At 42.7% G+C, this 24220-nt stretch overlaps 1 protein-coding gene and 1 long non-coding RNA gene across 3 annotated transcripts in view; one reads left to right on the forward strand and one right to left on the reverse strand.

Annotated features, from left to right (window-relative positions):
- LOC310675041 overlaps positions 1–24220 on the forward strand; it is a 66271-nt gene that overhangs the window by 40786 nt on the left and 1265 nt on the right. The gene's annotated exons all lie outside the window — the stretch shown is intronic.
- The window catches only part of UTRN (utrophin), a 321971-nt gene that overhangs the window by 15113 nt on the left and 282638 nt on the right, over positions 1–24220 (reverse strand). For both annotated transcript variants that reach the window (XM_083434684.1, XM_083434685.1), the window contains 5 exons: positions 20678–20789; positions 8644–8780; positions 6342–6380; positions 5957–6022; positions 4723–4788 (listed from right to left, as the gene is read on the reverse strand). In XM_083434684.1, the coding sequence (XP_083290810.1) occupies positions 4723–4788; positions 5957–6022; positions 6342–6380; positions 8644–8780; positions 20678–20789 (420 nt within the window). The remainder of the gene's footprint in view (positions 1–4722; positions 4789–5956; positions 6023–6341; positions 6381–8643; positions 8781–20677; positions 20790–24220) is intronic.

A 24220-nucleotide genomic window follows, 5' to 3' on the forward strand; every position in this document is an offset into this window, starting at 1 on the left:
ATGCATTTTCATAAAGCTTCCTATGGATCAGATAGCTCCAGATGACTTAAGTAAGTGAGTAACAGATTGCTAGTTATAGAGATTGGAATGAGAGAGAAAAAACTGAAATTTAGAAGCTACCAACCTCACTTTACAATGTATTTGTAAGAAATCAAGCAAATTTTGTGACAGCTGGAAAGGTAACCTTGAAATAAAATGGGTGATGGACTCCCAGACCAACTTTGATTCACCAGACCATTCCTGGCATACTGCAATCACCTCTCGCACACCTGAAGTCATTCTTATGCCAGGTATGAGGATGGTATGGGAGTAGCTTCAAAGGAAAACATGAGAGATTAAAGTGTGGTTCCTTTGCTGGAGCAAGGCACCCTCTGTCTACCCAGCACCTGATGGGCGGCAGGACTGTGCCTTGCTCCGGTATCACAAAGTGCTTTATATTGAAACTACACATGTTCAATATGTGCATGACTGTGTATACACACATCAAAGTGTCATAAAGATGTCACTAAAAGGGCGGAATAGGAGCAGAGCAAGGTGTTTGCAGGCTTTTTCAATGGGTTTCAATTATATGTGATTTCATCAAGGCGTGCGGTGCCTTGGAACATATCCCCGCATAAACGAGGGGCTGCCTGTGCTGCTAAAATGGAGGAAGAAACTTAGGAGGAAGGGATGCAATACAAGCCCCTTTGTGATCCTGGAGCCAGCCTCTCTGAAGGCAAGCTGAGTGCACACCTTCAAAGAGGCCCATCATCATTGGGACATCAGGCCTCACCAACCTGTGGGTCATTGAGTCAAAAATATTGTCCCTCACCAAGCCACTTTCTTATGTGGAGGATAGGGAAACTTTCCCACAACGGGCCAGTGGCAAGCCAGCAGGTGTGGGTATTAACATACTTATTTTAATATTTTTTGTATGTAGATGCCTTAATGGAAGCCCCAGTATATATTATCCCATTATGTTTTGCAGACAAATTCTACATTGCTGTTAACTAACAGGTGGTGCATGGAAAATATCCTATATCACAATGCATTTTTGAGGGTTTTTTGGGGTTTTTTTTGTAAAAAAGCTCATTTTCAATGGAAAATAAATGTACATAGCTACATTACATGAAAAGGTTATTCTGCAAAACTTATTTATTGTGCGATTTTATTAAAATGTGAGCTATATCCATTATTCATTTCCTTTTAATTCAGAGGTTTCCATGTTAGTTCAAAACATGCAGCTTTGCTGTTATCTTCCTTTAGTTAGCTTACACAAATCTAACTGCGATACTGCGATTGTCCTCGGCTGAAATTTCACTGCTGTGGAAGCTTCAATGTAATTTTCGGCTTTTACAGCACTCTAAAGTTATGCAGAATAAGAATTATTCCTCTTGAAATATGTAATGCTCAGCTGCCAGGTGAATCAGAAGTGAAGGAAAATAATTTTGAACAAAATTGAAGAATCTGATTACAGTCATCATGTTTGCTAAAAATAAATATATTCTAAATCTCTTTAAATTATAGAGTACAACTATTGCTTTTGAGCAGTCATGTTCAAAAACATGAGGAGTTGGAGGCACCTCAATGCTATCACAATATGCTAATAGGAAATTCAGGGGAATACATAGGATTGGGCCTTAATGGTTATTTTATTTTATTTTTTGTTTTTAAGCTGATATCAGAAATCATTATCTTCATTACAATATAAAGGACCCTGACCATTAGGTCCAGTCATGACCGACTGGGGTTGCGGCGCTCATCTCGCTTTATTGGCCGAGGGAGCCGGCGTACGGCTTCCAGGTCATGTGGCCAGCATGACTAAGCCGCTTCTGGCGAACCAGAGCAGTGCACGGAAACACTGTTTACCTTCCCGCTGGAGCGGTACCTATTTCTCTACTTGCACTTTGACGTGCTTTCAAACTGCTAGGTTGGCAGGAGCAGGGACCGAGCAACGGGAGCTCACCCAGTCGCGGGGATTCGAACCACCGACCTTCTGATCAGCAAGTCCTAGGCTCAGTGGTTTAACCCACAGCACCACCCTTTCATTACAACATAGCTGAGTTCAAATTTCAATTTCAAATATAAAGTGGCCGTCAAAACATACTTTTTAAATTTTACTTTTTTTTATTTAAAAAACCAAGATTGTTTTTCAAGCCGGGACCTGATCACACATGCAGAAAAATATTCCATGACTTCAGTCACTGCAAATCTCTAAAGTACGAAGTGTTCAAATATGAACTTAGGTCAAGCCCTTAATTATTCTGACACCAGCCTCAATGGCAGGGAAAGGATTGAGATAAGTAAGCTATGCCACCGCGCACCACAATAAGTCCCCCACTTTCTACTGTTTCAATCTCAGATGTTTTGCAGAGGACAAAGAGTGGGCGTATTGATTTGTCTATTATAAGCAGTATGCTCTGCAACTGATAACACTGTACTTCACCGAAGTAACACCTGACAAAGAAGCACCATCTATTTATGGAAGAGAGATAGCCTTGTTACAGATGCCGCTCCCCCCTCCCCAAATCTGCTTTTCTAACTGATTGGATTGAAAGGCGGAGTATTGTGCCAGCCTGAACAGCTCACCTGCCCACAGACAGATCTATCAGCTGCACAGTGACCCCAGTTGAATTCTTCCATACTGACAACCCATGCTAGAAGAAACGACAAGAAGCCAGCAGAAAACCCTCTGACACTGAGTCATAATGATACTGGAAATCCAGCTCCACAGAAGAAAGGGAGAGAGCAACTATAGATCAAAATTAGTGTGGCTCACACAAATAGTTATTACTTGCCCCAAAACTTTAAGTTCACTTAAGACAACCAGCACAGTCTTCCATTGTGGAGGAAGGTCATTGGAAACTAGAGCGTTTTGCTTAATACTGAGAGGGGTGATGTAAAATACAATGGAAGCTATTTTTCACTGCCACTTCTTAAAAGATGCATCTGTAAATGAGTAATCTCATTTACAAGTGCCAATGAAAATCTGTATTATATCACCATGTGCCCTCATCTACACACACAAACACACACACACACACGCCCTTCCTGGTTCAGAACTGGGCTCAGGGTGGCTAACAACAAATTTAAAACACTTAATTGTAATATAACATAAAAGCAGCATAAAATTCTATAAAAGCATGAATAACAATAAAATTTAAAGTTCAAAAATCAATTTGGGGGAAATCTATCCAATAAACATTAGATAGTCACCAGGGCTAGCTGGCTGAATTAGTCATACTTGGGCCAGCGAGGAAGCCAGGGGAGAATTAGCTGTGGGGGTCTCAGAGCGGGTAATCTTCATAAAAGGGGAGGGGGAGGGAAGAGAAGGGAAATAAAAGATTAGGCTGAATTCAAATTAAAGGCCAGGCAGAATAGCTCTGTCTTACAGGCCTGGCAGAAGGAGGTTAAATCCTGAAGGGCCCTAGTCTCATGGGACAGAGCATTCCACCAGGTTGGAGCAATCACTGAAAAGGCTCTGTCTCTGGTGGAGGATAGTCAACTTCCTTAGGGTCCGGGACCTCTAAACTATGGTTATTCATGGACCTTGAGGTCCTCTGCGGGGCATACCAGGAGAGGCGGGCCTGTAAATACGAGGGCCCTAAGCCACAAAAGGCTTTAAAGGTCAAAACCAGCACCTTGAACCTAACCCTGTACTCCACCGGGAGCCAGTGCAAGTGGTAAAGCACTGGGTGAATGTGATGCTCCCATGGCAGGGACCCCGTGAGGAGTCTCACTGCAGCATTCTGCACCTGCTGGAGTTTCTGGGACAGTTTGAAGGGCAGCCCAGCATAGAGCAAATTACAGTAGTCAAGCCTAGAGGTGACCGTCGCATGGATCACTGTGGCCAGATCGGGGCGGGAAAGGTAATGCGGCGAAGATGGAAAAATGTCGCCTTGGCTGTTGCTGTAACCTGCGCCTCCATGGAAAGGGAGGCTTCAGGGATTACACCCAAACTCTTAACGGAAGGCACTAGCACTAACTGGGCCCCCGCAAGAGAAGGGAGTTGGTGCCTCATCCCCATACCATCCCAACCCAGCCAGAGGACCTCTGTCTTCGAAGGATTTTATTTTAATCGGCTCCCACAAAACCATCCAGCCACAGCCTCCAAGCATCTGGTCAGTGTCTGGGGCCGAGTCGGTGTGGCCACCCATCAGCAGATAGAGCTGAGTGTCATCAGCATATTGGTGACAACTCAGCCCAAAGCTCTGGACAATCTGACTAGTAATGTACAAGCAGACCACAATGACATACTGGAATCTTTATCCTAGAGCAAAATACAGCAAACATTGGGCCATAGCTAACAAAGTAGCTCGTTGGTAGAACTTCTCCAAACAGCTTCTTCCTTTTGTCTCCCCATGCACCCCCTAAGTATGCAGACTGGAAGAAAATATAAAACAAAAATGGGTTTTGCTCAAAAATTAGCTATGAGAACTGTTGGTAGGAACCTTTCTTGTAAACTACAGTATATTTTTGTGAGGAAATACATGCTGCCTCACACACAAAAATAAACCTCTCCTCTGTACTAAATTACTCTCTTTGGCTTATTGAACACTGCAAGTTTATGCTACCAGCTTACATACTACCAGTTTACGCTATTATGGCAGTGTGACATTAACGCAGATCCCGGAGAAGTTCTAATTGTTACTTGCTGGAAGCTAAATTCCACTGTAATTGGTGAAGAATTATAAGCAAAGGAGTTGACCTTTTTTAGCAATTATACTTGTTTAATTTACTTACACACTTCCTGTGGTGGAGCTACCATCTGTGAACAGAGAACCATTGGTCCGTTCCATCTGGGCCAGTCTAAAAGAGAACAAGAACTCAGGCAAAAAAACCCAAATAAGACCACACTTCATTCTGCTTTGAGCCTACTTTAGGTATGCTAGTTATAGCGTTAGACAATCAATGGAACTGAATGTGAGGATGACACACCAATTCGTAATTGATTCCACTGAATGTTTTCATGCTTAAAATCTATACCCCATCATGTCATCCTTTCTGTATAAACTGCTATTAGATCACTACTTCAATTTTTGTTGCTTCTTCATCAAGATTCATCTTCTTTCATCCTATCTTTTTTATCAAAACGTTTGTGCCTTTCAGTGGATCGAGGAGGAGATAGCTAAATCGCAAGCCATGTTTGGCTGACCTTCTAAGTGAAATCTACAATTTGTCTTACTCATATCATTTAGGCCAGGCTGTAGGAGGATGCTTTTGAAATCAATGACAAAGCCATTGTACTATGTGCATTTCACTGAATCAAGGCAACATGAAAATAAGCCCTATTGGAGGGTGTTAAATATATTTGTGAAAAACATATAGAATTATATTGAAAATGGACAAATTGAAGCGAAGACTGGAGCACTACCACCTGCATGGAACCTATTGGAAAACTTGCAACGTATGGAGACCCTTTTCTGTTTGCTTCCTGCATCATAGATGCAGATGCTGGTGATGAAGAACAGGGCCTTCTCATTTGTGGCACCAAAGATGTGGAACTCAACCTTAACAAATCTTGCCTTCTTTATTAGTTTTAAGAAGTCAAGTGAAAACAGTTTTCTTTCATGCGGTACTTGGGATCAATTGAGTAATGAATCTGTGATTCATAATATTTCTGTTGGAGTTCTCAGTTTTTCTTATTTTAAATGTTTTAATCTGTTTTACTATTGTTTTTGTGTGCCTCTTCATGGAACCATTCAAGTAAAAGAAGTGCTTTAAAAATTCTATAGCCAGTCTACAATATTGGCCATCCTATAGCAGCTCTCTCCAGGGGGCCCAATAGCATCCTATAGCAGCTCTCCAGATGTGCCAATTTAATTAAATATTAAACTTTATCACCTTACTTTAACTTTCAGTGATTTCCTATACAATTTTATGTACAGGTCTGTACAACAGACTTTTAAAAGCATATTCTATTTTGTCCACATCATGTTCTGCAATGTAAATAAAACGTACTTTCCCCTGTGCTTACCTATTGGCATACTGCTCTATCCTGGAGTGTGTGTCGTCATGAAATAGTTGGGGAGACTGGGAGGGACTGTCAAACCAAAGAGTAAAGGAAAATAAATGAAGACCAAATTGTAAAAAAAAAAAAGTTTAGGCAAACATAATGTTGTTCATATGAGTATTCATTAGCTGGGGAGTTCATGCAAATATATTACTAAGTGCACAACATTCATTTACTTGGTTACAATCTGAATTTCTCCAGTGCCTATCCAACAGGAATGAATGAGAGATGCAGAAGAGCATGGTTGTGCACAGGAAGAAGCCTCATTAATTTTCATAGAACGCGCATAAGGAATTCTTAGTGGATTTAACCCAGCACCTCTTCAGGTGCGAGTATAGCAATTACTCACTCATATTGCTCTGGCCACATACTGATGAGTGTAATAGGACTGCAAGAAAAAAACACACACAGACAGAGAAAGGGAAGAAAAATAGAGGACAGCAAAAGTTAATGCAATTCAAGCAGGTAAAAAGCATGATCTGTTTATCCATTGGCCCTCCCAAATACTTTGGTTTAGCTATGACTGAGACATTAAAAAGTGAACCACAACAGAGACTTTAGCACAACCTGCTCAAGACATTCAGACAAGCCTACCCAGATGTGCAGAATGCTTTCCCGTGTTTTAATCCGCTTTTAGCATATTGTTGATTTTGATTTGTATTTGAATGTTTAAAATACTTGTCGATAATTGTTTTTACTGATGTTACTGTTTTATTCTTTTGTAAACTGTGTTGAGCGTGTTATTGGTTTGTACAGCAAATAGTCCCAAACCAACTTAACTTCACTATCCCATGGCCAGAAGTGGAACTCACTTAAAACCTCAGGTCCTGAGGTTTCTGACATGAATGAGGATCACAGAACCAGAGTCAAAATGTGGAGGAAAAAATCACGATACGGAATTATGAAAAACATTGATGATGATGAGAGGCAGGACTATGATGTTGAAAGCGCTTCGCAATTCAGACCGTGGGAAGCCAAAACAAAAATTATTACAATTTGGAAGACAATTGAACTTTTTTTATATTAGTTTTTTATTTTTATTGGATTGGATTTGATATGTTAATTAGATGTTCTTATTGGAAAATTAATAAACGCTTTTTTAAAAAAACAAACAAACCTCATGTCCTTAACCACTAGGAATTTGTTTAAATCTTCCTAAAACCAACAGAACCAACTGCTTTCATTGGGAAAAATTCACTCCGATTATGCTGCACAGTTGTATTTGATTCCAGCATTTAGGTGTACTATCCAGTTTAAAAACTTCGGCATGGTTATTGTTGAACAAAAGGGGAAGCAGAAGGCAAGGGTATTCCAGAAGCGTGAATACTACATAGTAGTAATGCTGACTGTACTTTCATCTTATTAATGATGCAGTTGAGGTGCCTACATACCTAGAAAAATACAGTTTAAGTTGAAAAAATCCTTAAGAATGAAAATACTTGTTGAGGACATCTTAGGTAGTAGCTGCATTTTCTCCTCTTTTCTCATGTTTGGAAAAGCATCTTCTCCTTCATGGAGAGCACGTGTTGTGATGGGGGCCGCCAGGACACTCCAAAGTTGGGAGCGGGCTAATTGTTCGTTGGCCACTGATGCGATTGGGGCTTCCCTTGTTGTAGGGAAGAAGTTAATGTTGCCATTTGTTGAGTGACAGCCAGAAATGCTAAAACTCCTTGCACAAGGCTAGGGCTTCCTCTTTTCGCCCGTGCATCGGATTGCCCGTCCCCCCCCCCCCCAGAATTAGGGTTGTTCGCTTTGACCTTGCTATGCTTGTCATGGGGTCGTCTGCTCTTGGGGCAGGGGCCCGGTAGGAATTTTGTCCATCTGGATGATTGGCTGGGGCCATTTGGTTTTTGCCTACTGCGTAGGAAATCGTCACAACTTGTAAGGTTGCGGTTAGGCATTGGTTTATGGTTTGGTTGGTTGCGGGGCATGGATTGGCTGTGCCTGCCCCTCTAATGCTGCTGCTGCAAGGGATTCCGTTAAAGGAATCGGGGGCTAACTATTGCTTGTCCACTCTGTCAAGGGGGCTTGGGCCATAGCAATGAGCTCCTGGTTGCATTTGGGGAGGGCTGAGGGCAGGTTCCCTGCTCCGTCACTACCCCCAAGTGTATTCCCCTTTTCTGACTTTCGCATCTTGCGGAATGTCAGTCTGTCCCCCATGGTGGGGGCAGATAGTCGCAACCAATGCCTAAGCAACCACTCACATTTTTGTATTTTAATAAAGTTGTGGCCAAAATTATGCCAAAAACCTTAAACAAAAAATTCTGTGTGATGTGTGAGTTATTGGGGTGGCCCTGGGGACCTCGACACGCAACATGCCTTCCCTCTTTTTCAATGAATGCACTTTTGTTGTTGTTAAGGAACAGATTTTCTGGGCACAATCCAGCACTTTTAATATTAATCATTCAGATCAACAGAACTGAAAAGTGCTTAGCTTTAGCTGCACTGGGTCATTTCATCAAAACATTTCATATTGCTTCCTTAATCAGTCATTGTAGCTGCATCTAAGTTTTAATGCACAATTATTGCCTTAATCCATAATTCACTCTAATGTTCTTGGAATTACTGTGGCTTTTAACAAAAAAATATGTATTAACGGGAGAAAATTGTATATAAAAACCCATTGGTCTGTCTGTGTATTCAAAACTTACGTCTCCAAATTGTCACCTTCTAGAACAGTTTGCACTGGTAGGTAGCCAAGCCGTGGGTGTTTAGCAAAATATTTCTTTGACCGGAACTTGTTCTTTAGCACTTTGGTGAAATCTCGCACATCTTCTCCTGATGTTGTCTAGAAAAAAGAAAAATACAGAAAGTGCAAATTAAATATTTTCGATTCCGCTGTCAATGACTAATACTGCCAACTGAAATAGTAGGAAAGTGTAAATGGCAATGATTTTAAGAGTTGGAGCATTAAAGATGAACTTAAGCTGAACACAAAAGAATAAGAATAAATAAGTCTGGGACTAAAAAGCAATTTCTTCATTTGTTACTAGCTTTACAAGCCAGCAGTTCTTAAATTATACAGCAACTTATATACATTTTTCAATTTAATAAAGTGACTTGCAACAAATGCTAGAACTGGCAAAATGCTAAAAGCTATCCAATTACGTTCAAAAGGAAAGGTAATTTAATCACAAACATTAGAGACTATTTTAATCCTCCAAAGTACTTTATTTTTTTGTAAAACTGAGGATTTTTAGCTTGAGATTCTGTTGCTACCTCTTCTCCAGAGGTATCCAAACTAAGAGGGAAAAAAACACTGCTTGCCAATCCTCATAAGAACACAGCAGAGTAGCACAGTAAGTGGTTGTCTGTCCACATCTCTACAGTCAGAGGCTCCCAATTCAAGCCCCCCTTAGGTTTCAGTCTTAATGGCAACAAACATACAGAGCTTCTGGGAAAGAAGCTTGGTTAGAAGCTGGTCAGAAGTATCAAAGGGTTTATATTGAGATGACATTGCTGTAGACGAAGATGCAAAATGTATAATGTATAATAATAATAATAATATGCAAAATGTATAATAATAATAATAATAATAATAATAATAATAATAATAATAATAATAATTTATACCCCACCCATCTGGCTGGGTTTCCCCAGCCACTCTGGGCAGCTTTCAACAGAATATTAAAATACAATAATCTATTAAACATTAAAAGCTTCCCTAAACAGGGCTGCCTTCAGATGTCTTCTAAAAGTCTGGTAGTTGTTGTTCTCTTTGGCATCTGGTGGGAGGGCGTTCCAAAGGGCAGGTGCCACTACCAAGAAGGCCCTCTGCCTGGTTCCCAGTAACTTGGCTTCTCGCAGTGAGGGAAACGGCAGAAGGCCCTCGGCACTGGACCTCAGTGTCTGGGCAGAATGATGGGGGTGGAGAGGCTCCTTCAGGTATACTGGACTAAGGCCATTTAGGGCTTTAAAGGTCAGCACCAACACTTTGAATTGTGCTCGGAAACGTGCTGGGAGCCAGTGTAGGTCTTTCAGGACCAGTGTTATGTGGTCTTGGCGGCCGCTCCCAGTCACCAGTCTAGCTGCCGCATTCTGGATTAGTTGTAGTTTCCGGGTCACCTTCAAAGGTAGCCCCACACAGAGCACATTGTAGTAGTCCAAGCGAGAGATAACCAGAGCATGCACCACTCCGGCAAGACAGTTCGTGGGCAGATAGGGTCTCAGCCTGCGTACCAAATGGAGCTGATAAACAGCCACCCTGGACGCAGAATTGACCTGTGCCTCCATGGACAGCTGTGAGTCCAGAATGACTCCCAGGCTGCACACCTGGTCCTTCAGGGGCACAGTTACCCCATTCAAGACCAGGGATTTCCAAAACGTTCATTAAGTACTGATTCAAAACATCTTTAACCATAAGTTAGATCATATTTATATTGATTATGTATATATTATAAATTAAATATATTATAATGTATAATTATAACAATAAATGCAAGGGTGCTCTTGGATCCAGCATTTTAAGTGGATGGACATGTGGCCTCTGTAACTCAGAAAACCTTTTATTAGTTTAGGCTAATATACCAATCATGGCTCTTTTGGGACAGATTAGCCTTAGTTATCCATGCTCTGGTAAACTCTGACTGCAAAGTGTTGCATGTGGGGCTGCCGTTATAAGCAGCCCAGAAACTTCCGCTGGTCAAAAACAGGATAGGAAGAATGTTAAGCTGGGTAAGATAATAATATCATGCCAGTGCTTTGTCATCCGTTTCTAGTCTAATTCTGGATCCAATTCACAGTGCTCTTATATTGACCTTTAAATAGCTTCAGATCAGATTAGCTGAAGAACCACCTTTCTCCCAAATATATCTGCCCAGAGCCTAAGAACTTCATCTTGAGGCCCTTCTCAATGTGCCCCCATCTAAGGAGGTGTGGTGGGTATCTGCCAAAGAGAGGGCCTTTTCAGTGGTGGCACTCATCCAGTGCCATCTCCAGGGGGACTGGCCTATTGCCTATTGTGATGGGATGAAGAGCTGCTTGTGTGTAAACTGCAAGTCCCTCAGAGTTTGAACAGGTTCTCAAACCTCTGCCTGTGACGGAGCCCCTACAGCATGGCTGCGTCAATCGCTAGCAGAATCCGAAAGTGGCTGCTTTCGGAAACGTTTCCAACATAAAAGCTCCTTAACGGAAACACGTCTTCTGGACTCTCTGCGTGACAGTTTCCGCCGAGGAACGGGTGCTCCTATAGGAGGTCCTGAGACCTCCCCACTGTTTTCGCTGGAAGCATCTCTGAGCCATTCCTCCGACTCTCCTTCCCTTGACGTTCCTGTTCGCCCCCTACTGGTTCCCTCTTCAGGTGTCAAGTCTCTCTCTACCTCAGAGAGCCTTGGCACCTCCTGTCCTGCCGATGGCAGTTCCCTGACATCCACCTCCCCTCCAGGGCCCCCTTCACCCCCTCCCGTCTCCTCCCCTACGGGTTGGGAGGAGGTAAAACCCCGGAAAGAACCTTCCTCATCGTCTGAAGTTTCGAACACCTTTCTCCACTTGTTGTGGTTCCTAGTCTCTCGGTACTCCTCGTCATCTGAGTCCGTTCCTTCTTCCAACTCCAACTCCGCGAATCCTTCCAGTTCCTCTTCCTCGTCTGTGGTGCCGAAATACTCCCTTCTAAACCTTGCTACCGGCTGTGGTTTACGCGGGAATCTTTGGTGGAACGTTTCTGTTAAAACCTCGTCATTGACCTCCTCTGCAGTCACCCAGGTGTTTTCTGACTCCGGTCCCCCTTCCCACGCCACTAAATACTCCACCTGATTGCCCTTCCACCTGGAATCGAGGATTTCCGCTACATGGTTACTGCTTTCCCTCTCTTCCAAGACCGGTCCCCTGGTGTGCTCCCCTTCACCTCCCCCCTTGTACGGTGACAGTAACGACCTGTGGAACACTGGGTGCAATTTCATGTGGCTGGGTAACCGGAGTTTGAAAGCCACTGGGTTGACCTGCTGAATGACCTCAAAGGGTCCCAATCTCTTGGGTCTTAATTTTTTACAACCCCCTTTGAACGGCAACCCTTGGGTGGACAGCCACACCTGATTCCCCACCCTTATTGTTTCACCTTCCCTTCTGTGCTTGTCTGCCTGCTTCTTATATTGTGCCTTGGCCCTTTCTAAGTTGACCTGAAGCTGACGATGGATCGCTTCCATCTCTTCTACAAAATGTTCGGCCGCTGGGACGCTCCATCTCTCGCCTCCCTCCCCTGGGAATGCCCTGGGGTGACACCCGTAATTGGCCAAAAAGGGGCTCATTCCTGTGGACACATGCTCCGCATTGTTGTAGGCAAATTCTGCCAGCGCCAGCTTTTCGACCCAATCATTCTCTCTGTCATTGACATAACACCTCAGATATTGTTGGAGGATGCCATTTGCTCTTTCCGCCTGCCCGTTGGTTTCAGGGTGCCGGGCAGTCGAAAAATTGACTTCCACGTGCAGCAAGCTCATGAGCTTCCTCCAGAACCTGGAAGTAAATTGTTTGCCGCGGTCTGAGATCACCCTCAAGGGGGCGCCGTGCAGCCGGAAGATGTGTTCTACAAACAACTTCGCTGTTTCTTCCGCTGTGACTGCATGTGAACATGCTACAAAGTGGCACATCTTAGTTAACAGGTCCACTACTACCATAATGGCCGTTTTCCCCTTGGATTTGGGCAGATCCGTCATAAAATCTATCGATACCGCCTCCCAAGGCCGTTCTGGCGTGGGTAATGGTTCTAATAACCCTGCCGGCGCCCTTCTTTCTCCCTTGGCCCTCTGGCATTGGTCACACCCTCTTACATACTCCTTTACATCTTCCCTCACCTTGGGCCACCAAAATTCCCTGGTGACCATCCACATGGTCTTGTGTTGTCCAAAATGTCCCGCCGTGGGACTATCATGCAACTGCTTGAGTACCCTCCCTCTCAATTCACCTTCTGGTATATACAGTGCCCCTTTGTAATACAATGCCCCGTTTCTTTCCTCAAAACCCTCCGGGCTCTCACCCTCTCCCCTGAGACCTCTGAGCTTATTTTGGGCATATTCGTCATTTTCTGTTTCCTCCACCAGTTCTCGTCTCCCCACCAGCGCCGCCCCACACACCCAGCGGTCCTCAGGAATGACATGTCTTTCTTCGATTGCCCCCTCCCCCTCCAAATACTCTGGTTTGCGTGAGAGAGCGTCCGCCCTGACGTTTTCCGGGCCTGGTACATAACAAATCTCGAAGTGGAATTTGGAAAATTCCTGTGCCCATCTCACTTGTCGTTGGTTGAGTACTCGAGCTGTTCTCCAATACTCCAAATTCTTGTGGTCGGTGCACACTTGCACCTTGTGTTGTGCCCCAATCAATAAATGTCTCCACCTCCGGAACGCTTCGTGAATGGCGAGTAGTTCCCTGTCATACACCGTGTAGTTCCGCTCGGACTTATTCAGCTTCCTCGAGAAAAAGGCACACGGTCTCCACTCCGCCGTATTTCTTCCCGGCTGAAGAAGTACCGCCCCTACCGCTCTGTCTGACGCGTCTGTTTCCACTCTCATGGGCTTCTGTAGGTCCACATGCAGCAGTTGTTCTTCCGAGGCGAAGGCCCTTTTCAGCTCTTCAAAAGCTCGCTCTGCCTCCGCCGTCCAAACAAATTTCTTCTTGCTACTGAGACAGTCGGTGATGGGCGTCGTCAAGTGTGCAAAGTTCTTAATGAACTTCCGATAAAAGTTCCCAAACCCCAGGAATCTTTGCACATCCTTCTTGGTCTTCGGTGTCTTCCATTCCAGCACCGCCTGCACCTTGCCTGGATCCATGGCCAATCCTTTGTCTGACAAGCGGTACCCCAGGAATTCCACCTCCTTGGCATGAAACTGGCACTTCTCCAGTTTCACCCACAGCTGATTGGCTTGCAGCCGGCCCAACACTTCTCTCACGTCTCTCACATGCTGCTCTTCATCTTCGGAATACACCAACACGTCATCCAAAAAGGCCACACAATTCTTGTAAAGTAACGGTCCCAAGACGTGGTTGATAAAACTTTGAAAGCATGCAGAGCCGGCTTGGAGACCGAAGGGCATTACGAGGTATTCAAATGCTCCCAAAGGGGTGAACATGGTGGTCTTCCATTCATCCCCTTTCCTTATGCGTATCAGATTGTACGCCCCCCGCAGGTCCAGTTTTGTAAAAATCTTCCCCTTCCTCACCCTGGTCAGAATGTCATCAATTCGGGGCATAGGAAAAGCCAGGGGTTCCGACACGGCATTTAGGGCCCTGAAGTCAACTACAAGCCTCGGCTTATCTGTGTTTTTTTTGTCCACAAAAAACACTGGGCTGCCCCCCACCGCTCGGGACTCTCTGATGAAACCTCGCTTCAGGTTTTTGTCAATTAACTCCCTCAGCTCCTGCATTTCCCTGTCTGACATGGCGTACAGCTTGCCCACTGGGAGTTGAGCCCCAGGGAGTAGGTTGATTTGACAGTCAAAGGGTCTATGCGGCGGCAGTTTGTCCGCTTCCCTTTCGCTAAATACGTTGCTCAGATCTGCATATTGCGGAGGCACCTCCCCTTTATTCATTACCTCCATCCCAGCTAGGGTGAGCCTGGCTCCCCCTGGATCCTTCCCCTGCTTGCAGTGTTCTAGGCAATGCGCTGACCCAAAGGAGACCACCCTCTGAGGCCAGCCCACCAAAGGATCGTGTAGTGCCAGCCAGCTCATCCCCAAAATGATGGGAGCTCCTCCCAAGGTGGCCACATTAAACGCTATCCTCTCGGTGTGCCTTGCCACCCTCATTATCATGGGGACTGTCTGTTGGTTCACTTCTCCTCCCAACAACTCTCTGCCGTCAATCGTGGTCACCTGCAGGGGTTTACTTAAGGGGAGGGTTTGTATTTGGTGCTCAGCTGCGAACTCCTTACTCATGAAATTACAGGAGCTGCCTGAGTCCAGAAGGGCCTTGATCTGTAGGGGGTGTCCGTTTGGCAGCTCTAGCAACACCTCTATCAATAGAGCAGGTCTGGGAGGTTCTGGTGAGGGCACTTTCACTGCTTTGGAGCCTGGCTGCTGTGCCCCGACGGCAGCCAGGCGTTGGCTTTTACTTGCTCCTTGCTTTCCTCCTCCTCTCCCCCAACAGCTCCTGCCATGCCTTGCCATTCCTTTCTCCGTGGGCAGACTCTGGCAAAGTGTCCTGGCTGTTGGCAGAGATAACATTTCTTGGCGCTCTTTCCCTCCTTCTTCCGCCCTTCACCGATGTTTGAAACTGCGCGCGCCCGCGCTGTTCCCACTTCCATCGGCTCTGCCGGCGGGAAAGGCGGCTCTGGAATGTCTGGAATGCGGAGCTCCCTCCAACGTTCTCCTTTCCCCTCCCGCTTCTCCAAAGCCCTCGCTTCCTGGCGCGCTCCTATGGCCAGCGCGGATTTAGTCAGCTGGTCCATAGACTCCGCTCTGGGGGTCCGGGAAAGTTCGTCTTTTAAGGACGAAGAGAGTCCTTCCTCGAAAAGCATCTGAATGGGCTCCGCAGACAGGTCCCACCCCAATCTATGAATCAACATAGTGAACTCAGTCCAGTACTCACGGACAGTCCGGTTCCCCTGTTTGCAAGCCATTAACTGCCTTCGCACCCCTCCCTGCTCAATGTCGCTGGAAAACATCAGGTCCATGGCACGAAAAAACTTCCTTGTGTCCTTTAGGATCTCATTATTTGCTGCCATCAAGGGTCTAACCCAGTCCTTCGCCCCTGATTCGAGATGGCTAATTACAAAAGCCACTCGCGATTCCTCATCAGGGAAGTCATCAAATTGCAGATTGAGAGCGTATTGCATCTCTGTCCTAAAGGCATGATAATTCCTGGGGTCCCCCCCAAATTTCTGCACCAATCCTGGCATCTTTCTGGTGAGCGGGGTGGCTTTCTCCTTCCCCCTCTCTGCATCCTGAGCCCTCCTCTCTTCCAGCCTCGCCGTCTGCAAGGCAAGCTGGATTTCCAACGTCCTGTACCTCTCCTCCAGACTTGGACCTCCTCCAGCTGCCCCTGCTTCTCCGGTTCCTGCTGGTTCGCTCATGATGCCTCTCCCTGGCACAAGCTAGCTGTCGATGACTTTCGGATTGCTGTGATGGGATGAAGAGCTGCTTGTGTGTAAACTGCAAGTCCCTCAGAGTTTGAACAGGTTCTCAAACCTCTGCCTGTGACGGAGCCCCTCCAGCATGGCTGCGTCAATCGCTAGCAGAATCCGAAAGTGGCTGCTTTCGGAAACGTTTCCAACATAAAAGCTCCTTAACGGAAACACGTCTTCTGGACTCTCTGCGTGACAGTTTCCGCCGAGGAACGGGTGTTCCTATAGGAGGTCCTGAGACCTCCCCACTGTTTTCGCTGGAAGCATCTCTGAGCCATTCCTCCGACTCTCCTTCCCTTGACGTTCCTGTTCGCCCCCTACTGGTTCCCTCTTCAGGTGTCAAGTCTCTCTCTACCTCAGAGAGCCTTGGCACCTCCTGTCCTGCCGATGGCAGTTCCCTGACACCTATGTTATCCTCTTTTTGGTGCCAGGTGAATACCTTTTAAATCTTAAAATCTATTCAGGTTGGATTTTTTTTTATGCTGTTGTGAGCTTGTTATATTGATGTTTGTATCTGCTTGTTTTATGGTTTTAGACATTTCCATTTTATGGTTTTATTTGTGTGTTTGTTTGATTTTAATTTCTGCTGCAAGCAAGAGAGTTGTGAAATAAATAGCGAATGACTAATATGTGGGGGGCATTTTAGTCAATTGAACTTGTAGAGATAAATCCCTACGCTAATAATAGAGACCACATTGGTTTGCATTATAGAAAACAAAATCATCACGATGCCAATAATCACAGGGCAACAAACAATTTCTTTGTCCGTTGCTAAGGCTATGAGATATTTAGATACCTTAATTGCAGATTGCGTTTTTTAGCTGGTGGTCAAATAGCCCCCAATGAAGTTTCATCCAGTATGCAATTCCAAAACTATATAGGAAACACCTGTTGATCAGTAGCTGCGTGTTTGTTGGCCTTGTGTGGTTTTAAAATAATTCAAGATGGTTTTAAGATTGGTTGATTGGTTTTTCAGATGTTGCATGGACAAAATCCATTTCACTTTGCTTGACTTATTGCTCCATTTGTTCCTTGCCATAGTGTGAGAAGTGCTGAAGCTGACCTTTTTCCAATTCCATAATTTCCCTTTGAGGCTTAAAACTAGAGGAGAGCTTTTTAATGCATCCCTGCCAGGGAGCACAGTCACTTCTATTGAACTTCATCATGTTGGGACAAGGGAAGATTTTAATGTATGTGAGACCTTATTTAACCTAGCTTTCCCCAATGCTTGAAACTTTAACAGTATACAAACCTTTAAATAACTGTTCACACTTGTTTGTGCTGATTTCTTTAAAGGAAATGGCAAGCCACACAAGCCACCAACTTGGATGGCATTAAAAGAGGATTAGGCAATCTCATGGAGGATACAGCTGTCAATGGCTACTAGTCACAAGGGCTTTGTACTACTTCCGCTCTAAGAGGCAGTATGCTTCTGAATGCCAGTTGCTGCGAACCACAAGTGGGAAGAGTGCTGCCACAGTAAGGGCCTGCTTGCAGGCTTCCCACTGACATCTGGTTGGCAATGTCTCAACATGATGATGGTCTTTGGCAGGATAACTTTCTGTGGAGCAACCCACAGCTTTTTAAGTACTTCACTCGTAATACCATGTTATTCCGAAAGCAGATTGATTCTTCAGAGCTCCTCTGCAGAGTTCTTCCTGCCATTTTCATTTCCTCAATAAAGATTGTCTGTCAGAGCTATTCACTAAGGAAATCCCATTTATTCACATCAAGATACAAACTGTTGATTCTGTCTGTATTATAACAATAGCTACAATTGCCGTATGGAAAAATAACCCTGTGGTGGAGTTAAAAGTTACGGAACTCCTGAGTGAAGCACTTACTGGACTATAGGAGCAGCTGCATACTAGCCTATCCAATTTAAGTGTCTCAGTTATATGTAGTTTCCATTCTGTTTTTCTGCTCTAATTCTTGCAGCCCACAACGCATAATTAGATTACCTCTATGTAATAAGTCTGAATACAAGAAAAAGATATTGCTATTTGAACAATTGTACCAAATTCCTAGAAACTGTCATTTCAGTGAGTTGTTTGTAATATATTTAAGCTGAGAAGTATCAGATCTTACAAACTTGTGTTGCAATTTGAGGCTTTCTTGAATAATTATGTACTTAAGATAATCCAAGGATCTTTTTACCAGGCCGTACAGATAATAGTACTTGAATGCATCTCAAAATTGATGCTTTTATCCAGCTCTTAATTCACCAGTAGAACTTTCATAATTCTTCCTAGCTGTCATGAGAAATTAAAGAGATGCCCTCTATATATTTACTGCAGTAACTGATGATCTGCTGGTAGTGGTTGGAGAGGTTTATAGAGGCATTTTCAAACTGTCCCATACAAAGATTGGCAACTTCTTAAGTCATGTTGAATCTATGGCAATACTCTTGCTTGCCAGTACAATTTTTCATTAGAATGGGAAAATATGTTGGTCCAAATAAATTTAAGACAGTGAAAAAATAAAATGAGGAGGGTAGTAGTGATGTTGGGACATCATCTTTCAAATTCATTCTGTTAGGACCTCCTGTTGTGTGATGCTGATATCCTGTAATTTACTGATAAAAAAGAAGTCTTTAATGTGGGATTTGAGCTTGGCAACCCCTGGTCTTGGGGGTGGGGGGTGGGGACCCTACATATTTAGAGAATGACTCATATGTGGAATTGCAGCCTGCTTGGTGGAAAAAATACCACTCTGTGGATTTTAGTCAATATATAACATTTGATGTTTTGATTAAGTAAATATCCACAATCACTTTATGGAATAGAGGAAGGCATTGCTCAGATGTAAGGTAGCATTGATGCTGGGTCCCATTTCTGGAACAGGATCACAATCGCATGAAAAATAGAAATACATACCCTATAATTGTTTATAAATCTTTCACAATCATGTCTGCTCCAGATAACAATACTACATTCCCTTATCAGCTGGTGCAGTAATAACGTTTTCATCGCTGAAAGTGTTATCATTTTATTCTGCTGACACTGGTCTGAAGTCTATTGTGTTTGCTTTTAAATATCAAGCAGAGCAATCCAAGCGGTTCTTCAGTATTTGATAAGGTTTTTTCCCTAGTAAGTGTGCTTAGGTATTGCAGCCTGGCTCTTTCAGAACCAATTTGCAAGAAACCTGGACAAGTGGCTTGGACAAGGGGAATGAAAGTAGAAGTAGGCTAAAATAGCCTGTTCATTGCAGAGATGGGGAGTCTGTGCTCCTATACATGTTGATGGGTTACCACTCACACCATCCCTGACCGCTGACCATGGTGGCTAGAACTGATGAAGGTCAAAAAACATTCGGAGGGCCACAGATATCCCATCCCTGGTATACTACACAACATGGTAGGGTTCAGCTCTTTCTGAAATAACCTGAATCTATGACTCCTACTACATTTGAATAATTCTTATTCTTATTTTTAGTAAGGTAAAGGTAAAGGTAAAGGACCCCTGGATGGCTAAGTCCAGTTGAATTTGACTATGGGGTGCTGCACTCATCTCTGCTTTCAGGCTGAGGGAGTTGACATTGTCTGCAGACAGCTTTTCTGGGTCATGTGGCCCACATGACTAAACCACTTCTGGTGCACAGAACACCGTGCCGAGTGCCAGAAAGCATGAAAATGCCTTTAAAAAATTTTTAGTAGAGCATGCTGGGCAGGTACCTCCTCTAGGTAGCATGTCACAATCTACATCCTCTGCATGTCACTTAGTTCGCTTATATAATCCACAAAGGAGAGCTATTTTTATGATGTCTAGGTTTTTCCCAAACTCTGTTTTATTTTTGTAACTGTTTTTATCTTCAGCTTCCATTGGAAACACCCACACAATTGGCCCTGTTGACATGGTTGAAAACCTTTAAATATCACAACTGTGACTCCATGAAAAAAGCAGTTTTCACAGTGTGATTTTAATTAGTGCCGCACTGAATTTTCATATGGCTTGATTTTTCTTTTAAAATGTGGCATTTAGGATGGAGGACAAAGCTTTCATCAAAAGACAAGTCACTACTTGCAAAGAATCCAGAAAACTATTTTATGAGCCCCATAAGTAATCTCAAGCATTGCAAAAGGAATATACTCAAGAATAGGTATCAACATCATCTAGCACATATTCAAGGACATTTCACATTTCTTATTAGCATTTCTTATTTTCCGTGAAAACTAATTAGTATAATTTATCAGAATAGTAACAATATTAAATTATTTTTAAAAATTCTACTAATAAGAATTTTACTTTTTTAAAATGTAAGATCATATAGATTCTATTTACAAAACATTTTTCTCCTTCATTTTTCAGTTAAGAATGTACAGGGCAGCTAATAGCAAACATTGGGTTGGATACTGTTCAGCACAGTCCTAACTGGTATCTACTCAAAAGCTGATAGGTTGAATTCATGGAATTATCAAATTGGTGATGTTGTCTTGGGGGGGGGGCATATTGAGTATTTTTATTGTGAGCTACTTTGAAAGAACCTTAGTCCTGAAACTAGTAATTTTTTAAAAAAGCCACATTGCTTAAACAAAATAAATGAATAAATAGGTTCCCAAAGAATGGGAGAGACAGGGAAAGTATGGTATAATACAAGAACAATCTATTAGAAAGAGTCAGTAGATGACTACTCACTGGTATGCAGTACTCCACCATCGGGTAATGTAATTTATGACCCTTTGCTGTACGACCAGAAAAGAAACAACTCTGACAGACATCGTAGTTGAAATGTTTCAGGCTCCGATATCTGTGAATGTAATGGAAAAATAATGAAGGCTCCATTTTAAGGAAATCTTAACCACTTTGTAGCCCATCTCCATAGGCTCTGAAGCTTGAAGTAGATCTCCACACAACCTTACTGTTTGGGCTCACCATCCTAAACCTTTACCCCACTGTGTTACTATTTGCCCATCATCCTATTGTAATTACTACACACTGCAGTGTTAGCAGTTCTTATATTGCGATATGTTAAGGAACCCAAATGAATGGGAGCAAGCACAGTGAACTGCATCCAGATTTTGCTCATGCCACTCCTACTGGTGGAAAGGTGGAAAGTGATTCTCCCTATTTTCCTCTTCCCTCTGCAGTCCCCAGCAGAAAGGGGTGGGGATTATAGGGGGAAACCACCTTCCAATTCCACTCCACATTCCATTAGTAAGATTACTCTGCTAGATCAGAAGTTTTCTGCAGACAGAAGGAACGCTTTTCATTGCTGGGAAACAAAGTCTGGACCCAGTCTTATCAAGTCTATCTATCTATCTATCTATCTATCATCTATCTATCTATCTATCTATTTATTTATCTATCAAACATGCTTTTATGCTGCTTTTCAATAACTTACTTTTCAGAGCAGTTCAGAACAATAACAACAAGTACAATCCATTAAAAGCAATAAAATGCATAAAATAAAACACAATTTAACAACCAAAAGTTCAATGGTAGCAAGATAAATCCTCAATACCTATAAGCAAACAAAGGTATTATTTTTCAAAGATTTTATGTGGGTCTACGAGGAAACAAATGTAAGACTTTGGATTAAAAATTCCTCAAATCTTTGGAACTGACTGTTGTTATGGTTGTCCCCTCCCTGACATAAATAGTAGGTACAGGGATCCATATTTGTCTTGGGATCGTGGCAGGGGTGGGTGGGTAAGGATGCCGTAGTCATTTGCCCCTCACTGGAATCCTGATTCCCCACCCAACTATTCATTCTTTTTATTATTATTAAAAAAAACCACTCATGGAATTGCTACACATCTGAAACTGCCACAACTAGTGTAATTTTTACGAACAGGATATTGAACTGAGTAGAATCTTGATCAAAATCAGATAAACAGTTTTAATGAAATCTAAGTGGAAGCACTGTTTTGTGTGGCCCATGTTTCATTATTTATTGGCTGGCACAACAAGACACAATCATATTTAAAATATTGTTACTGTTATTATTTAGATTTATTACCTACGCACCCTTCACTTTAAGGTTACAGGGCAGGTTAAAATGGTTTAAAGCAGTTCAAAAACATACAATTTGCCCAAGAAGAAACATGGCCCTCTGGATTCCTTATCCCTGCTCTACATAAACAACAACTTTAACTAGACCACAGCATACTAATAACTCCTACTAATTATACTAATAAATGTGAAGAATCTCATTTTCGCTGTACCTTTCAGATATTAGGAAATACATAATCTTTATCTGCTTTAAAGTTTATCTGGCTTTTAGTCTCATTTCTGTAAACAATTCTCAGTGCAGCTCACAGCATCTTAAACCAATGATTCAAAGTAAAATAAATGAAAAACAATGGGTGATAATCCAGTGTTAGTCAAACTCAGAGTAGCCAAAGAGATGTGAAGACCCATTTGTGAATAACAATTTATGCCTTGCTTTTTCCTTCTTCTCATGCACATAAAGGCATATAGCCACATTATATTTCCATAACTATGTTTACCATGTTACTGATTCTAATGTAGGTTAAAAAAGGGAAAGAAGCACTCTTATTCTCGTTTCCAAGTGCTTAAGGCGCAATCCCAATGGTCATACTCCAAGCTCTGCCAATTAACCACTTATTTAAACAATGTATATGCCACTATTATATATATAAAGTATTTGGAAACTATGTGATTTAATATTTTAAATCAAGGCAAGGAGTGATCAACTGTAGGTGATTCAGGCTGTGGATGAACCACTTTATGTGATGCTGTCATCTATTGAGTAAAAATCTTTCAGCTTTTATTTTGGAGGGCCCAAAGTTTTTTCCCCTGAACCTCTGAAGTCCAAAAATACAATATGGGAACAAGTGTACAGGGTTGTGCCATCAAGAGGCAGGGAGGAGTATATGGACTCAATGAAAGGCAACACATTTCTAAAGACTAACAACAAGTGACAGCATATAGAAAGCTGATCTACCCGTGCTATACAGCTGTTCACTGAATCTCAAAATGACTGTCAGAGACATCCAGCAATATGCAAATTTAACGTCAGAAAGTGTCAAGTGACTAAGACGAACACCTGAGAAGGAAGCATTCATTAATTGTAGCATTAATTGTAACCTGCCTTGAGAAAACTGTTTTGATAGGCAGCATATAAATGCCTATATAAATAAATAAAGTGATTGACAGCTAACACAATTAGTTCTTGACCCTTACATGTGTTTGGGTGACAAGCCTAGTACGAGTTCTCATTATGGCTCGGAAATTTCCTACTGGGTTGTAACAATTACACAGTTGTGAAATCAGTGGAGAACATGTGAAGGAAAGACCTTAGGTTTCCTATTGTCACGATCAATCGAAGAATCATTTTACATATAGATGACAGAATTAGAGAAGCAAAATATACTCTTTCTCTCTAATAAATTCTGTGGAGCAGAAGATAGAACTGGTGATACGCATTGCTATATATCTACATTCGTTCAACATTAAAATGGCATTTAAAGAACCTGAGGCTTTGCTTTCTTAAAAACAAACTTAGAAAGGGCTTTTTATACTTTACCTTAGTGTTCAGTGGCAATCTCTAATGATGCAGGTAGATGATAATAATTATAATGAGCAACAGATATCAGAAATACTAGATTGCTCTTCTTGTAGAAGGCAGATTATATTCTTTTGTGTAACAGACATGTTAAGGCAGTCCATGCTACAGTAGATAGATTGCCATCTAGGTTTGAGAGTGATTGCTTTAGTCAATTCTATCTCGTTTTGGAACTTTTTATAGCTAGATTTAATGCAGATGTCTGCTATTTTTGTTTTCTGATGCATGAATATATGTTTATAATTTAGAGAATTACATTTAGAGATGCTGAACCAGCTGTTTCAACATTTTATGTGGAGCCCTGTTTTTCATGACCTCCACTGTAATATCACATTGGCCATATAATTCACCTTTATGAGGAGATGCAGTAAAATTCAGCTCACTGCAGTACAAAAATTGCCACATTACTTTCTGTGCTCTCAGTGTTAGTGTTCTTTCAACTTCTCTTTAGTTCAAGAGTGAGACACCAGTGGCCCTCCAAGTATTGCTGGACTCCACCCATCACCCCTGAGAATTGACCACGTTAGCTGAGGCCAATGGGAGGTTGTAGTCTCAGCTTGCCAAGCCTGCTTTAGCCCAGTCTGTTTTGCTATACTTTGCCTTCTCAAAACAGAAAAAGCAACAATATATGCAACTCGGGTTCCTGCCTT

Source organism: Podarcis tiliguerta (assembly GCF_965153285.1).
Source record: "Podarcis tiliguerta genome assembly, chromosome: 3".
Classification (NCBI taxonomy): Eukaryota; Metazoa; Chordata; class Lepidosauria; order Squamata; family Lacertidae; genus Podarcis; species Podarcis tiliguerta.